Genomic DNA, 19,022 nt, shown 5'->3' with positions numbered 1-19,022 from the left:
AAGAAATTTATACTAGTTTTTATCACTTCCTGTTTGAATAGAGGAATAAAGGTCGAGATGAAAGAAATTTATACTAGTTTTTACCACTTCCGGTTTGAATAGAGAAATAAAGGTCGAGATGAAAGAAATTTATACTAGTTTTTATCACTTCCTGTTTGAATAGAGGAATAAAGGTCGAGATGAAAGAAATTTATACTAGTTTTTACCACTTCCTGTTTGAATAGAGGAAGAAAGGTCGAGATGAAAGAAATTTATACTAGTTTTTACCACTTCTAGTTTGAATAGAGGAATAAAGGTCGAGATGAAAGAAATTTATACTAGTTTTTACCACTTCCGGTTTGAATAGAGAAATAAAGGTCAAGATGAAAGAAATTTATACTAGTTTTTACCACTTCTAGTTTGAATAGAGAAATAAAGGTCGAGATGAAAGAAATTTATACTAGTTTTTACCACTTCCGGTTTGAATAGAGAAATAAAGGTCGAGATGAAAGAAATTTATACTAGTTTTTACCACTTCTAGTTTGAATAGAGGAATAAAGGTCGAGATGAAAGAAATTTATACTAGTTTTTACCACTTCCGGTTTGAATAGAGGAATAAAGGTCGAGATGAAAGAAATTTATACTAGTTTTTACCACTTCCGGTTTGAATAGAGGAATAAAGGTCGAGATGAAAGAAATTTATACTAGTTTTTACCACTTCCTGTTTGAATAGAGAGATAAAGGTCGAGATGAAAGAAATTTATACTAGTTTTTACCACTTCCTGTTTGAATAGAGAAATAAAGGTCGAGATGAAAGAAATTTATACTTGTTTTTACCACTTCCGGTTTGAATAGAGAGATAAAGGTCGAGATGAAAGAAATTTATACTAGTTTTTACCACTTCTAGTTTGAATAGAGAGATAAAGGTCGAGATGAAAGAAATTTATACTAGTTTTTACCACTTCTAGTTTGAATAGAGAGATAAAGGTCGAGATGAAAGAAATTTATACTAGTTTTTACCACTTCCGGTTTGAATAGAGAAATAAAGGTCAAGATGAAAGAAATTTATACTAGTTTTTACCACTTCCGGTTTGAATAGAGGAATAAAGGTCGAGATGAAAGAAATTTATACTAGTTTTTACCACTTCCTGTTTGAATAGAGGAATAAAGGTCGAGATGAAAGAAATTTATACTAGTTTTTACCACTTCCGGTTTGAATAGACGAATAAAGGTCGAGATGAAAGAAATTTATACTAGTTTTTACCACTTCCTGTTTGAATAGAGGAATAAAGGTCGAGATGAAAGAAATTTATACTGGTTTTTTACCACTTCCGGTTTGAATAGAGGAATAGAGGTCGAGATGAAAGAAATTTATACTAGTTTTTACCACTTCCTGTTTGAATAGAGAAATAAAGGTCGAGATGAAAGAAATTTATACTAGTTTTTACCACTTCCTGTTTGAATAGAGAAATAAAGGTCGAGATGAAAGAAATTTATACTAGTTTTTACCACTTCCGGTTTGAATAGAGAAATAAAGGTCGAGATGAAAGAAATTTATACTAGTTTTTACCACTTCCGGTTTGAATAGAGGAATAAAGGTCGAGATGAAAGAAATTTATACTAGTTTTTACCACTTCCGGTTTGAATAGAGGAATAAAGGTCGAGATGAAAGAAATTTATACTAGTTTTTACCACTTCCGGTTTGAATAGAGGAATAAAGGTCGAGATGAAAGAAATTTATACTGGTTTTTACCACTTCCTGTTTGAATAGAGAAATAAAGGTCGAGATGAAAGAAATTTATACTAGTTTTTTACCACTTCCGGTTTGAATAGAGGAATAGAGGTCGAGATGAAAGAAATTTATACTAGTTTTTACCACTTCCTGTTTGAATAGAGAAATAAAGGTCGAGATGAAAGAAATTTATACTAGTTTTTACCACTTCTAGTTTGAATAGAGAAATAGAGGTCGAGATGAAAGAAATTTATACTAGTTTTTACCACTTCCTGTTTGAATAGAGAAATAAAGGTCGAGATGAAAGAAATTTATACTAGTTTTTACCACTTCCGGTTTGAATAGAGAAATAAAGGTCGAGATGAAAGAAATTTATACTAGTTTTTACCACTTCCGGTTTGAATAGAGGAATAAAGGTCGAGATGAAAGAAATTTATACTAGTTTTTACCACTTCCGGTTTGAATAGAGGAATAAAGGTCGAGATGAAAGAAATTTATACTAGTTTTTACCACTTCCGGTTTGAATAGAGGAATAAAGGTCGAGATGAAAGAAATTTATACTAGTTTTTACCACTTTCGGTTTGAATAGAGGAATAAAGGTCGAGATGAAAGAAATTTATACTAGTTTTTACCACTTTCGGTTTGAATAGAGAAATAAAGGTCGAGATGAAAGAAATTTATACTAGTTTTTACCACTTCCTGTTTGAATAGAGAGATAAAGGTCGAGATGAAAGAAATTTATACTAGTTTTTACCACTTCCTGTTTGAATAGAGAAATAAAGATCGGGATAAAACTTTTTCTTGGAACGCTGAATCCATCTCATAAAGCTCTTTTTCATTACCTTTTACCGGTTTTGCTGTATGATGATCAATGTTAAGAGTCAGAAGTGGTTATGAATTTCTACCACTTCCGCTGTTAGTAGAGAAGAAAGAACGAAGATGGAATCTATGTTTTGGGACATTGAGTCCATTCCAAAAGTTTCCTTTTGCTTTACACTTTTTGATCTATAGTGATCAATATAGAAACCAGGAATCACTTATTACCACTATTTCCGATTGTTCTATCTCTTACTGCTTTTGCTCTAATGCCTGTCGACAGACAGACAGACAGACGGACGGACGGACATAGACTTCCTATGCTTATGCACAGGTATTTTGGAAGTCTAAAAAGACTGACTTTTTTAAATGCTAAATCTAATTTATTTTCAGTCCTAATTGTAAGCTTAAATTTGTTTTGTTTTTAAAAGTTTAGTAACAAAGTTTTTTTTTTTTTTTTTTTTTTGTAGTTCAGCTATGCAAATTCTACGCTATGGCTTTCGAAAGAGTGAGGATTTTACGCGTATATAACCTGCAATGATCAATACCTAAATATCATGTGGTAATTTATCTGTCTTGATTTAACACGAGGTCATTCTATTTTAATGAAGGTGACATGTCAATTCTAGTGATATTCGTGCTGATTACTTTAGTTCATCTCGAGGACGATCGAATCTTTCAGCACTAACTTTACCTTTCGAAAAAATCTGATGAGTTTGATATGGAATATAGATGGTGGAGAGGTGTGTTGGTTCTAATAGATAAATCATTTATTTCTATTGATTTTAATAATACAAAATTGTTTGTATGTAAGATTTGTTTGTACTACTGTAGCTGCGTTTGATAAATCATGAGATTTGTTTATAGTACACGAAGCAAAAGTGTTACTGGAAAACGTAAGAAAACGAAAAATTTATTTAAACTTTAATGTCCAAGTATATTTTGAAAAATCATACCAGGATTAAGTATTCTAAATGAAGTAATAACCTCTATTATAATAAATTTTGATGTAAAAAAAAAGATATTGTGTCCCTGCCCGCCGTACCTTTCAGGACATACTTTAGAAATTGAAGTAATAATATTTAGTTATCATCTCCATGTTAATTTATTCATAATTGACTTAACTAGATTTAATTAGTACGGTATGCAATATCAAACTTCAAGTTCAGAATGATTGAGTATAAGTTTAATGTTGGTTATGGGTCATATACAACATGTGGATTTGTTAATATTTGATCGTGCTGCGTGCCGACTCGTGGTTGAACCGTTTTATAGATTATATTTTCTAGTACTGTTTCTCAACTTCTTTCAAGAGGGTGCCATTTTATTATGAGGACTACACTTTTATTGTCTCCTTTGCAAACTACTTTATCATTTATTTTATAAGGATTACGTAAGTTGAACTTATAGTGTAATTTTACTACATACGTGCCTTACTTCACATAAACTCTGAGCGGAAGCGAACTTTTCAATTGTTTTTTGATAGCTAGTGTGATTTTTTCGGCGAGTTCGTTACCAGAATCAACCCGTCAACATTTTAACAGGTAACAGAGAATTACCAGTCCCTTATGCCACATCATAATAACTCTTAAATGAAACTGAATTTTTGAATTTGTTTTTCTGCAATAGACAGCTAGACTGATTACCTCGGGCAAGTTCGTCAATAGATTCAATCCGTTAGCATCTTAACGGGTAACGGTGATTTACCTTCTTCTGTTAGTCCACACGATAACTCTTGAACAAAAGTGGATTTTTAATTGCTTTTCCGCAGTACATAAATAAAGTGATTATCTGGATCGAGCTCGTTAATAGTCAATCCGTTAACACCTTAACGGGTAACAGTGACTTACCTCCGTCTATTAGTCCACACATAACTCTTGAACAAAAATGAATTTTAATTGATTTTTCGCAGTACATAAATAAAGTGATTATCTGGACCGAGCTCGTTAATAGAGTCAATTCGTTAACACTAACGGGTAACGGTGACTTACCTCCGTCCGTTAGTTCACACGATAGCTCTTGAACAAAAGTGAATTTTTAATAATTTTTTCCAGATAGATAGATGAAGTTCTTATCTCGACCGAGCTCGTTAATAGAGTAAACCTGTTAACATCTTTATGAGTAACGCTGATTTCAACGCTATCTATACATATCCCATTCGTTCATGAACCCACGTTTCACGTAACACTTATATGCATCACTGAAACATTGAAGGGTTAAGGATTGCATTAACATTTAATCAAAAATATTTATATACTCTTAATCTTTATAATTGTTTAAAACAGATTGATGGATGTTTGTGTGTGTGTGTGTTCTATCATAACTGGCAGACATGAAACAATTTTAACTAAACTTAGTACTCATGTTACTAGCAGTCTACAAAAGAGTACTGTCGGGATAAGACACCCTAGCACACCTAGATGGAGGGAAAAAGGGAAGACACACGACAGTGATGCAAAATGACCGATATTAGTGTCAAATCCATAGTTTTCGAGCTCCATGAGATGATTGATGACAGTTGTGATGCCCTTTAAGTCTAAGTTCAGTCCCCAGTAAGGTTAAGACCTTCCTTGCACATCTAGGGAGAGTGGGAGGGGAGAGGCATATAATAGTGATCCAAAATATCTGATATTAGTGTCAAATCCATAGTTTTCGGAGTCCATGAGCTGATTGGGAACAGTTGCGATCCCCTTTAAATCTGAGTGCAGTCCCCAGTAAGGTTAAGACACTTCTTACACATCTAGTTTGAGTAGGAGGGGGAGACATATAAAAATGATAGAAAACGTCTGATATTAATGTCAAATCCAGAGTTTTCGGAGTACGTGGTCTGATTGGTGACAGTTGCGATACCCTTTAAGTTCAGTCCCCAGTAAGGTTAAGACCCTCCTTGCACATCTTGGGAGAGTGGGAGAGAGAGAGATTTAAAAAATGATCTAAAACAACTGATATTAGTGTCAAATCTACAGTTTTCAGTGTCCATGAGCTGATTGGTAACAATCTCGATGCCCTTTAAATCCAAGCTCAGTCCCTCAATGAGAATAATATCACCTTTGCACACGTAGGGATAGGGGGGATACATATAAGAATTATCAATAGCGCCCAATATTAGTGTCAAATCCGTAGTTTTCAGAGTTGCTGAGATGAACAGTAACACTTCTGGTACCGTTTAAGTCCAAAGTTAGTCTCCATTTGCAGAACTGAAGGGGATTGGTGGCGTATAAAAAATTGAAAATGACGAATCTTTGACTTACGATTAGATTCTTCTACGGATCCCACAGTGTTATCTTCAAATTACATGGTCGCAGACATGTGTTAATATCTTTGCCCCTCTTTTGCCTACTTTGTCGGTGCCAGGGAAATTTGAAATTGTCTTACTTCATTTTTAGGCCGAATTTGTCTACGTCCTCCCCACCAGTTTACAGTTTCATTCATCTTGTTCCCTGCTTTATGTTCTGTTTTTTTCCTTCGATTAAACATCATGCTGTTGTTTTTCTTTTGACCTATTCGATTGTATATGCTCATACCTATTTGGATGTTCTGAAACGCATTCATCGTGTTATTTTCCTGCGTCGGAAAGGTGGCGTTTCAGCCGATGTTTGGAAGTGGTGTTGCAGTGAGCTCTTTCTTTCCCGTAATTTTTAGCTGAGCATTATGGCCCCTGACCATTCTGCCGACTTGTGTATTCGTTTATTTTTTTGTTTTGCCTATCAATGTTTTGTTTATCACTGATTCTGTATTCGATATTCTTTGTATTTCATTAGAACCTGCGAACTTCCATTAATTGTATGTATGTAAGGAGTGACGCACATAGCTGAAAAGTTCTCGGGTCGAAACCCACCTGTGAAAACTATGATTAGCAGCTCATCTTTAAAAAATTGATACGTGGCTTGCAATTACATAGCACCATATCGTTGAGCATCAATACAGCAGTAGACGGCATTGTATGCTATGATTTATTATTAAATGTATTTCATTATTACAACAAAAAGACGAGAGGAACTATTATTTATAGAATACAGTAAAATTGTGCTATGTATCACATTTTCAGTTAAATGTTATATACGTTAAGAGGGTGTTTTGTAAATTACTTAGTATCCGTTCTTCCTCCCTTTGCACTACAGACGCTCCATACTCTTTTTCCATATAGGATACTTAGAAGGAAAAGTATACCAAAATAACCCCCAAAACCATAGGACAACTGAAGTGAAATATCGTAATGAAAGTTGAATTAATTACAAATGCAGCTCGTAAAAAAGTTCTATAGAACATGATTATGAATGTTAATCGTGGTTTATTGAGCATAGCTTATTTCGAACACTAGTTCTGAGATAACTTTCTGCTTTTTTCCAAGCAAGATGGTCAGGCGTAGATAAGCTAATATTGTTTTTTGTTTGTTTAAATTTCAACTTCTTGGTTTCTTTCTGAAATCATATGATTAACAGAAATAAAGATGAAATACGCTTGCTATTGCAATCTCTTAGTAACAACGATCCCACAATACAAGTAATTTTAAAAAATCAGTGATTTAATTAACACAAATAGTTAACAGCGAACTGTCAATAATACAGGAAATGTGTTCGTCAGTTCTATAAATAGTGACTTTTACTAACCATTACCCACTTACAACAAGAATTATTCAGGTACTTCCACATCTGTTTTTCTAAATTATTTATTACATTTTGAATGACAATTCTGGTTTTACATTCCACATGTATACCCTATAGGTTAAAGGTGACGGGTGATTAAGGAAAGTGAATGATTTTGAAACCATATCAACGAAGAAATTAAATGTCAACTGAAAGCATGGATTTCGTGTTATTATTCAATCTAAACTCTTTTGTCTTCGCGAATTCTGTCAAAGAAATTTGGAGTTTAAAATAAATAAAATAATAATTATTTCAGTTGTGATGTATGGTTGCGAAAAGTGGGACCTTATTTCGTAAGTCTTCGCAAAAAATTGTGGAGCGCAACGCAAGGCAAATCATGCCAAAATCAATTATAACTGCTTTGCCTATGGTCCCAAACTGATTTTGCATTGCATTGACGCAATCCCTTACGGAATAAAATCCATGATCGCTTGCTCTGAGTGAAGAACGCATACTAAAAGTATTTGAAAATAAAATACTGAGGCGAATATTCGGGACTGAAATGGAGAATGGCGGAAACTTCATAACGAGAAACTGTGTAATTTATACCATTTACCTAACATTGTTAGAGTCATCAAGTCTATGAGGCTCAGGTGGGCAGACAATGAAGCCAGAACTTAAAAAGGAGGAATGTTTTCAAAATTTTAATTGGAAACTCAATCGGGAAAAGACTGTTAGGAAGACCTGGGCGCAGATAGAAGGATAATATTACGATGAATCTAGCAGAAATAGGAATACAAAGTAGAAACTGGATCCAGTTGGCTAAGGACAGAAGTCAGTGGAGAGCTTTTGTGAATGCGGCATTGAACCTCCAGGTTCAAAAGACCATAGAGGTGATTGTCGATTAATGATTATTTAAAAAATGGATGGAATGATAATGCATCAAGAAATAGAAAAATCCCGAGAAAATCCAAGGGCACGATGTTGTCCACCACAAATTCACATGAACCGAGATCGAATCACAGACCTCTTGCACTAGAGGTAAGTAGCGCTTTCCCCTGAGGCACCTTGCCCTAATTATCACATGTTGTAATTTGTTGTATTTACATTTTAATCTATTTAAAATAATGTTGAACGTTAATCTCAAGCACTAACTATTTTGTCAACACCTAAACCATATCTACATATGGATAAGTTCCAATGCAATGTCACCAAACTATGAATTGTGTAAATTGAATAGACAAGCTGTGTTTTTATAACGAGTTTAAAACACGTGTATTCCTAAAAAGACCCAGAGTAATCTCATTAAACACATAACATGAAATAGATTTATAGTTGCAAATAACTGGTGATAGTATGACTTTAGCATTCTGAACCCAATTAATGCAATTCTCTGGCCTTTTTGAAGCGAAATAGCTAATTTACAACACAACTAACAAATACGAAAATGGCCAATCCAATTCTGAGTCAATGTGTAGATAGAGTCAACATTTAAAAAAAAAAAATGCTTATTGATTCTTAATTTTGCTGTCTAGCGAGAAACGCACGACTAACTCGTACGTCACAATGACACCATGAGATAAATCGATGTTTATTATGCCAGAAAAGATGTATAAAGTACATATAATGATCTACTTTGCAAGGTCAACTGCATCTGTTACGTAATGTCATTTTGGGGACATGATTGAGAAACCATTTCGTGGAACGAGTTGCTTATAATTATTATTGTTGTATAATCCTTAATACAACAAAGTCCGTGACAGAAAATACAAGTACAAAGCACACTAATGTATGTAAGCATTAAAAAATAAGACTACAGTGAAAAGTTACTAAGTTAGCCAACGTTAATATCAAGAAAATGATCAAGAAGATGATCTAATACCAATAGCTAACTCACGGAGTAATAATTGCCTATTCTTGTATACAGGGTGTTCCGTTCGCTATTTGTCCGGCATTTTTTAAATGCCTTGAATTGTAATGACGCTATCGAGTGGAGGATAGGGGAAGAAGATAGGGGCGAAAATTCTTCACTTGCTCTAGACATATTGGGTGGTATTCAGAGAGAATTCGTTAATCGAGGGTTAGTTACAGACTAGTTAGTAGAATACTAACTCTTTAGTAAGGAAGATGCACTTTTTGGTATTCAGAGTCTACTTTGAATACTACAAAATGTTGATTTGGGTATGAATAACTTATATAACCCCAATGAATCGGGCGAGAAAAATAAATGTGGCAACTACGGAAAAGTAGATGAGCGCATGCGTAGTCTGTAAAAATGAAAATACATGAAATACGAAATACGAAATGTTGTGTCGCACGCTAAACCATGGGTAAAAGATTAGCCTCTGCTTTAGATTAATTATTCACATGTGATTAACTTAGTCAAATACTACGTCCTAATCAGAGACTCTGAATACAATTTTGATAACCATCCGTTAGTCAACCCCGTAGTATCGCTTTAACCACACGTCAAAACGACTCTGCATAAGGCCTATTAACTCTAGATATGCCACTAGCAATGCCCTCTTCGTTAAGTATTTGTTTCCCTCACATTGCAAAATACAATGCCAAAGGAGTTACTCTTCTTTATTTATTTAAAACAAATAATTAGTGCATTTATTAATATAAATAATCTATTTATTTCACTCACTTCTTTACTTGTTTTTCCGATTTTCGGCTTGGGAGAGATTGGCAGAAGAGTTCAAAATGTATGTATAAAAGGAAGGGATAAATAGCTGGAACGACGGATATTGTTGTCAAATCCAGCTTACGGGGCCACTCAGATGAATAGTAATACACTCGACAGTAACACGATTCGACAAATCCACCTTTAGCCCCAATCGTCATCGGGGAGAGGTAAAAACATAACCAAAATTATCTGTATTTGTCGAATCGATAGATTTCGGGATCACTGAGATGAATACTAACATTCCTGAAACCGTTCATGTCCAACTTAAGAACCTATCTTCATCAAGGGTTGGTGGATGAAAAATAACATGTCCAAAATGGCCTACATTCGTTTCAAATCCAAGGTTTTGGGGTCGATTAGTGACCTACCCAATGACATTTAAGCACAAGTTTAGGCAGAAAGGAACATATTAGCTTGCCCGGAAATTGAGAAGGATAACGTCAAAGAGATTGTTTTTCCTTATTTATTTAACTCATATTGACAAGGATAACGTCAAAGAGGTTGCTTTTTGTTATTTCTTTATTTAATTAATTCATAATGACAGGGATAACGCCAAAGAATTTGCTTTTGGTTATATATTTATTTTAACTCATATTGACTGGGATAACACGAAAGAGGTTGCTTTTCGTTGTTTATTTATTTATTTAACTCATATTGACAGGAATAACGACAAAGAGGTTGCTTTTCGTTATTTATTTATTTAATTAATTAATTCATAGTGACAGAGATAACGCCAAAGGAATTGCTTTTCGTTATTTGTTTATTTAACTCATATTGGCAGGGATAACACCAAAGAAATTGCTTTTTGTTACATATTTATTTAACTCATATTGACAGGGATAATGTCAAAGAGGTTCTTTTATTTATTTATTTATTTATTTATTATTTGTTTGTTTGTTTGTTTGTTTGTTTGTTTGTTTGTTTAACTCTATTGACAGGGATAACGCTAAAGAGGTTGCTTGTTGTTATTTATTTATTTAATTAATTAATTCATAGTGACAGGGATAACGCCCAAGGAATTGCTTTCCGTTATTTATTTATTTATTTATTTATTTAACTCATTTTGACACGGAAAACCACACTGAAGAGATTGCTTTCTCTTATTTATTTATTTATATTATTTCATTTCTTTACTTTTAAGTATGATATATTGCATAAAGCTTATCCTCTCCGTGCGAGGAACAATGAGTTTCTTAGCTTGTATTTTAATAAAATGAAAGAAATTGTGGAAACAACAATAAAAAACAATGAAAAATATTTGAAAAAAGAAAAAAATTAATTCACCTTGACATCTATGGCTTATTATCTGTGATTAAATTATACATAACTTCAAGAGAAAGCATGTAATTTTTCTTACATCAATACTTAAAGTGGTAGTGACTTCAGTTTATAATGATACGTAAAAGAGCATAATTTGTAACACGTGCGAGAGAAAGTTAGTTTGATCTACTTATATTTTATGCAAAGTTTATCACTTTGTCGTAGAAAATTGATTCAGAAATGTTCTTGCTGTGTGTTGAAAGGTAGATATTCTCTGACTTAGTCAAGGTTTGACCTTTCTTAACTTACTGAATCAATAACAATTTTACCTTCAAACTGCGTAAAGAGAAATACAATCTTTCTAAGCATGAAAGCATAGGAAGTATTTTTTAAAAAATGATACGAATGGCTTTTCCACATTTTAAAGTAAAGTTTCTAAAGAATGTTTCAATGGCTACCTACACGTACTAAGTGTCAGCATGAAGCACGCACAATAAAACTTCCAGTGATGGATAGCGTGATAAAAGCACTTGAAGGTAAACAGCTTGGTCACGCATTTTAAACCACCGGAGATATTGTTATAATTGATTCACTTAAGATCATGTTTTTTGTTGTAAACCATACAGAAGGGATAATTAATGATATGGTTTGTCAAGTGCATAAGGAAAGTTTATTTTTGGTCATTTTGGACATTTCATCTTTAAGCTCTTTGCAGAATTTAAAAAATTCATGTCCATATATTGTAACTCTTGTAATGCAAAAAATAGTGTTAATATTTTTTCCATGTACTTAGTAAACTGTTAAGTGTGCCGTACGCAAAGGAAGAGTTCGAGGTTTTAACACCAGTGCTTAAAGTGAGCCGGTATGAGCCGGTTATGCATCCGAAAGTTAGAAAATCGGCCGGTATGGCATACCGGTAAAAATAACATATTTAAATTGTAATTTGCATGTAGAAACAAAAAAGATTTTACACATAGTACGATGTTAGCATTGAGTCAACAACTATGTTTGTACTATCAAAGATTTCGTTGCTGCTGCTTTGAAAATTTAATAGTAGTTCCCTATCCCCTATTCAATGGCAGAATTTGTGCTCTTGATTTTTTTTCAACATTTGTGAGGGCGATTCCATACCCCCTGAAACAATTCTAACTACCGTACTGCCCACCTAAAATGTTTAACCTGGATCCGTCTCTGGTATTGACTGGACTCTTTTTTAAATTCAAAATTATTCTTTTCATTTTGTCTGGAGTTCTGTGTTTACAACGATATAAGAAAATTAGTGTTGAGCACGAGACGAGACGAGACCAGACCAGAAGAAGTTTTTGAAAATGGAAATGAAATTGGAAAGAATCATTAAATATTAGATACTAGAGACGAGACGAGATTGCCTACAAAGCCTTGAAAACGAGACGAAAAATCATATGAAGATATATGTGTTTTCTTGTTTTAATCCACTTAACGGTCGCGTTGGATCACAATGTTATTGTAAATACGATGTTTAAGTAAACGTACCATCCGTGTTGTTCCACATTTAGATCGCCGATATGGTCAAGCAAAATGTTTACGAAAGCATACCGCCTCTGCTTCTTTCCTCACTTCGTAATCACTGTTACTCAACAATCAGTTTAGATGCAGAAGTCTAAAAGCTAGTTCAACAATAGAAAGCCTAAACCTTGCAAGCCTTTACCTTTTACACTTTTATATTTTGATATTCAAAAGCTTTTAAGTTCATTCAGTTTAGAGAAGGGAAATTCAGTTCCTTGCCGGAATTAGAGCCTTTTAATTTCGAGTGTGAACTTTATGATGCTGCTGTCAATAGTATGTGCTTTCCCGTACCTCCCTCGAAAGAGGAGAGATAAGTTGATGTAGCCGAGACCCTTCATTTGTTGGATGCGGACAGGATTGCTACATTTAATTATTTCACGGGCTTCGCTATGCACCGACTGGTTAACCATTATAGGTAGTCTACGATCTTCACTCGCCAAGACCACACGATTGAATGACAAATTGGCGACACAGCCGAAGAAATTCACTTCTTTCCCCAAACCAAAGGGAAGTTTTCCCCCATAAGAGGGATGGCGGGGGTGAGGTCAAAGTATGTTTCACAAATTTACCTCTCTGCAGCAAGAATCGTGTAGCTATGAGCGCATTCCCCTTCGCTCCATCTATATCCGCAGAATACGAACGGTCTGCCAGGTACGACCAGTTGCCTCTAGAGAAATCGGTTTCTTGGGCATGAGCGAAGAGTAAAAGAAAGCTATACGAGTCATGGCAGCGCATTTTGGGGTCCCTGGAGCCTCGTTCCGTAATGGTTTAAATGCAACTCAAATTTTGTGTTTGACAGTATTTTGCTCGAATTGGCAGAGCTTTATAATTACTTGTTTCATTATTTACGTTACGTTCCGAAGGCTCTTACAGACTGAGCCTCCTTCATTGGCTAATCGCCTCTTTCAACGTTCTTCATTGCTAGCGCAACTCCCATTTACTTTCGTGAGTAGTATTACAACCTATCCAAAGCATAGGTGCAACTGGAAGGAAACTAGCCTCCCTAGCAAGTACTCATTATTCCAAAGAGGAAGAGCTATTATTATTATTATTATTATTATTATTATTATTATTATTATTATTATTATTATTATTATTATTATTATTATTATTATTATTATTATTATGAATATACAGGTGTTATGAAGGGTTAGTGGTAGCCCAAGCCAGCAAACCAGTATATACGTCACTGATGATAGTGGTACGTGAAACATTTACATATTAGTTCTCTCTCTCTCTCTCTCTCTCTCTCTCTCTCTCTCTCATATATATATATATATATATATATATATATATATATATATATATATATACAGTGAAACCTGTCTTTAGCGGAATCGAGCGGGACTTGCAAAAATTTCCGTTAAAGTCAGGTTTCCGCTTGGTGGAGGTAGACCTTTCCTTTCTTTTTTTAAAAAAATACATGCTTATAAAGGGGCATACTGGGAAAATATATTGCTGTACGTACATTGTTCGATTACAGTACTTCTTTCTTCTACGAATAAATACACAAAAAAATTAAAATGAATACAAAATATGCTATGAACGCGTTTTCTTTATTTTTCTAATAGCCAAGCAGGGTTTTCTGTGTACATTGCTGCTTGGCCGCTTGACTTTCCGCATAAATTTTAGCCTGAGAAATTATACTAAGTGAATCAGAATCATTTTTTCGTAAGGCAAATTTTTGCAGTTCCTTTAAACTTCTGACAGAATCTTGATATGTATTTATTCTACACTCTTCTTGGAACTCGGTATCGTATTCCTCTTCTTCCTCTATCTCGTTTTCTTCTTTCCGACATTCCGTATGATTCTTGATTAAGCTGCGGGGATTAAGGACGATTTGTGGGGGGTGAATATGAGTAGTGGTTGGGGAAGGTCAACACTGTCCAGAAATATTTAACAAAAGAACGAACATTTTATCGCAGACAGTGTAATGTATATGTCTCACAGAATGTCGAATCATCTTCTAAACGCTGTAGTCCGGAACTCAGAATTTTCCGTTAAATGTTTATTTTTCTTTCCGTTGTCCGCGTAACACAGTTTCCGCTTAATGAAGGGAGTTTTACACGCTTTGTTCTCCAAAATTCATGGGACCGTGAAACATTTCCGTTTAAGACAATTTTCCGTTTAATAAAGGGTCCGTTGAAGACAGGTTTTACTGTATATATATATATATATATATATATATATATATATATATATATATATATATATATATATATATATATATATATATATATATATATATATATATATATATATATATATATATATGATCATATTTGTTCCATACCGCCACCTCATCTGATGTCACTTTAAGCACTGTTTAACACCCTCCTTGAGCAAGATATTACTCAAAACCAAACATTTACCATCATCGGCGCAAATCTATCTTCAACATTGGGGGGGGGGACGAGAAAGATCATTCTCATAATCTTCTTTTTTTCTAAGCGACGTTCAAAATATTTATAAAGTTGAAAAACAATGCTGTGGAGAATAAGAGGAGCAGAGTTGTCTTCAACATTGGGAGGAGGGCAAATTTGAGGCTTATTCGGGATGAGGGAGATGAGACTCATATTACGGTAGATGAATCTGATTTCTGAGGTGAACAGTAAGGGACATAAATCTCACAAATCATCACATTTCTCCCCAAAAAACACATTTCAAATTGTATTATTTGGGGGAATGTGTTCCTCTCATCCCCCGGAATTTGTGCCAGTATTTTTATATTAGTATATGTATACAAACACCTAAAATTATAAGAACTTTAGAGTTTGAATCCTCTCTTGACGAACTTGTGCATACACCACTGAAAATGCCTTTCTTTATATATCTCTGAAACTTTATATTTACTGGATCTGGCAATTTTTCTATTTCCATTTTCGTATTCAAATCGCAACCGTCACTTCAACAGCCGTAAACAATGGCAAAACAAGCCGACAAATGGACTATGTCTACTGATTTTTACATCTCTTATATTCTGGCAACACTGTAAAATAATCCACAAAACCATCTATGTCTCCCCTCCCAACACCTCTTTTACTCAATAACACAAGAGCAGTGACTGTACAAACAAATGCAAGTACAAAGTACGTGATTAAAATCAGCTTGTATTTATTCACATATTAAATCCATGTAAAACAGAGTAATTTATTTATAAATTACTAGCAGCGTTCACCCCGCTTCGCTGCGGTCACCCCGGAACGCAATAAACTTTGTTACTTAGATAATTTTTACTTTTTCGCTTTCAAATTGCAGTAAATGTTAACATTATAGCGCCTGTCATTTATGTTAACCCGCCGAGTGACACGGTCATGCGGGTTGCATATAAATACCTTTATTTTTATACCTATGATGAACTAACAAAGGATTTGTACGTATGGACACTTGAATGGTCAATTATCTCAAGACACTGGTAATTAAAAATTAAAGTGATATGATAAAAACCATCTAGGGTCCAAATCCTAATAACCCCCCAAAAATAAAAGAAATTGGTTCAGCCGTATTAGCGTGATGAGGGAACAAAGGATTTGTACGTTCTCTTTTATAATATAGATTACTGTGGCAGCTCACAATCATAAACCGCACAAAACAATGAGACAGAACGATCAAATAGAAGTTTTTTATTCTTCCTGTAAAATCGATATGTATAGTCACCTCAGGACCATACACAGAAAATACTTGTAAATATATAAATAACACGTTTTAATTCTGTGTTTTCAGCTTATACGACGTAAATGATGATGGATACATCACACGGGAAGAAATGTTAGACGTGATCACAGCCATCTACGACTTGATGGGAGTGAACACCACAGAACCAACTATAGAAGAGGATACACCAAAGGACCACGTGGAGAGAATATTCCAGGTAATTTGTTTTTTAATATATATTTTAATTCTTAATTTTGGTGTTTGTCCCGGGTTCGATTCCCGGTGAGGGCACTCGGTCGAAAAAGTGTAAAACGCTTTTTCAGGCCAGCCACCCTGAATGAGGTTTTCCTGGGTTTTCCTCACTCACACCAGGCAAATGCTGGGATGGTACCTAACTTATAGGTCCCAAGCTGCTTCTTTCCTTCCCCAATCCTTTCTTCCTTCCTTTTCCCCGGATTGTGTGCTCGCCGAGGGACGTCATCCATGACGGGCCAAATGGCCTTAGACGCCGAAAGCCCAGAAATCTAAATCCTAACCCTAATTCTAAAATTTTGGTGTTCGACAATGGTGGTATTCAAGTAGTTGATGGTGCCATCAAATAGTTTGAATACTAAAGGAGTAACCGTCATTTCCAACTGGTGGTCTATGACATAAGAGCACGCTTTTATAATTTGTGAGATGCAGAGATTAACACAGTGAGGATAGGAAGTGAAACAGTAAGGTAGAAGAATGGCATAACCAAGTGTTGGTAGTGTACACGTAACCATGGATCCGCGAATACGAGGGTAATTTCATAAATACTGCACACTAATTTTTTGTGACTTACATGTTTGTTGTTTGGAGAGAATCTCTTTACAGGCCTTTAACATAATCTACCTGTTTGATAATGACGGAATCCGAACGTCCGGATAGCTTCTGTATTCTATCAAGGAGGCTGTCTTTGTGAAGCTGTCGGATGGTTCAAGTTACGGCTGCAGAAAGCTCTTCCAAATATGGAAACTGACGTCTACACACACGTTGTTCCAACTTTGGGAACAGGTCGTAGTCACGTGGACACATGTCCGGACTGCAAGCACCATTGTATTCTCCAGATGAGTCTGCTTCTGTTCAGCAATCAAGATGTAGAGGACTCATCGGGCAGAAATTTTTCTTTTCTGTAAATTACTTGTAAGAATTTGGCATACTCAAGCAATTGGAATCTCGATTATGTCAGAAGGTTCTTCACATGTTACACGGCAACCTTTATCAAATGCATCTACCACAAGTTGCATACTTTTTTCATCGGTTGATGATTTCGGCCTTCCTGGTTTTGCATCATTCTTTGTACTACCACGACCACTACGGAAACGAGTAGCCCAACGAGAAACTGTAGTACGATCCTCTATTGTCTTACCACAACCTTCACGTAAGGCACTGCGAATTTCTGTGAGGTTTTCGCCACGTAAAGTTTCAATCTTTATGTACGATCTCTGATCTTCATAAGACAAGTGCCGCCTCCATTTCCAACTCTTGTCACAACTACACTGTGTTCACTAGAGAGCGCACAAACACATGCCCTACTGTCTCAAAATCTCAGCTTCAACTGACGAAATGTTTTACCTCGATTTCATCATCCACTCCACAGTGTTGCCATAGTGAGCATTATTTATGAAATGATCCTCGTAGTATGCTTACAAAACCATCGACTACGCCATCAATGTTCTTATTAACCTGTCAGATTTATCAACGTCTGGTTACCTATCAATTCCTCCCCCTCTTCGTGTGGTGTTTAAAACTGACGTCACAGCAACAAATTGTGACGTCACAGATCATTCATTTGAAAATGACTGAAATTGACCATATAAACATGTGGTGAATTTTCTTCAGTTTTAGAGGAGATACAAATATTAGATAAACAGAGATTAAGTAATTATTCTAAGAAGATTAAAGAATGATAAATTATGTTTCTCTTCCTATTTTTAGCCATGTCTTACCGCTTAGAATCTATACAAATCACAGCAGTACGAATTTGAATTTGAAGAAACCTTTAAAAAACAAATGAAATACTAATTTCTACAGCTCACTTTTACTATTTCCAGCTGCGAAATAGATTATGAAAGTTGATTCAGACAACTAACAAAATTAAAACATGAAAATTGCAAGACATGTTTACCCTTGCTGCTAAACCGCTTCTTTTTAACAACGTAATGTGTTTATTCATTTGGTTTAGGAAGGCAGAGCTTTGAATAAATGACAAAACCATTTTTAAACTTTAATGATGTAAACAAAAACTTTTGTGACTAAAGTTTAAAAGTAATTCTCATCCCTGGGAGTAAGTACTCACCTCCGGCGAAAAAATAACTACTTTTTTAAAACAAACATGTAAACAGCTCACAGCGTTTACAGAAAAGAACTAACTTAAATGTAAATGGTTGAAAACATGTTCTGTGTTTTCTTTTCCCCAGTATTTTGCTTATTATACGCAACCCTATTCTAAATTTTCCTTATACCGAAATATGTCAGTATAAGGAAAAATATGTAAGCTGTAAGTACCTTTTTAAAATATCGTTTTTGTCAAAGATGCTCATTGCTTATGATATGTTTCAGTATTTATTGACCGTTGAAATGTATATATATATATATATATATATATATATATATATATTGAATATAAATATGTAAATAGCCCCATATATGCTGTACAATTACATCATATTCACTAAGAACTACCAGAGCATGATATAACAACACAGAATCAAACGCATCGATTAACTTATACATA

General features: G+C 34.6%; 1 protein-coding gene across 1 annotated transcript in view; it reads left to right on the top strand.

Moving 5' to 3' along the window:
• The window catches only part of LOC145666817 (uncharacterized), a 95,457-nt gene that overhangs the window by 63,020 nt on the left and 13,415 nt on the right, over positions 1–19,022 (top strand). Inside the window, exon 4 of the mRNA XM_081734382.1 lies at positions 16,331–16,478. Coding sequence (XP_081590508.1) covers positions 16,331–16,478 — 148 coding nt within the window. The remainder of the gene's footprint in view (positions 1–16,330; positions 16,479–19,022) is intronic.

This window comes from Thermobia domestica, chromosome 12, assembly GCF_964235325.1.
Source record: "Thermobia domestica chromosome 12, izTheDome1.hap1.1, whole genome shotgun sequence".
NCBI classification, from domain to species: domain Eukaryota; kingdom Metazoa; phylum Arthropoda; class Insecta; order Zygentoma; family Lepismatidae; genus Thermobia; species Thermobia domestica.
This window is presented reverse-complemented; position numbering and strand designations above follow the sequence as displayed.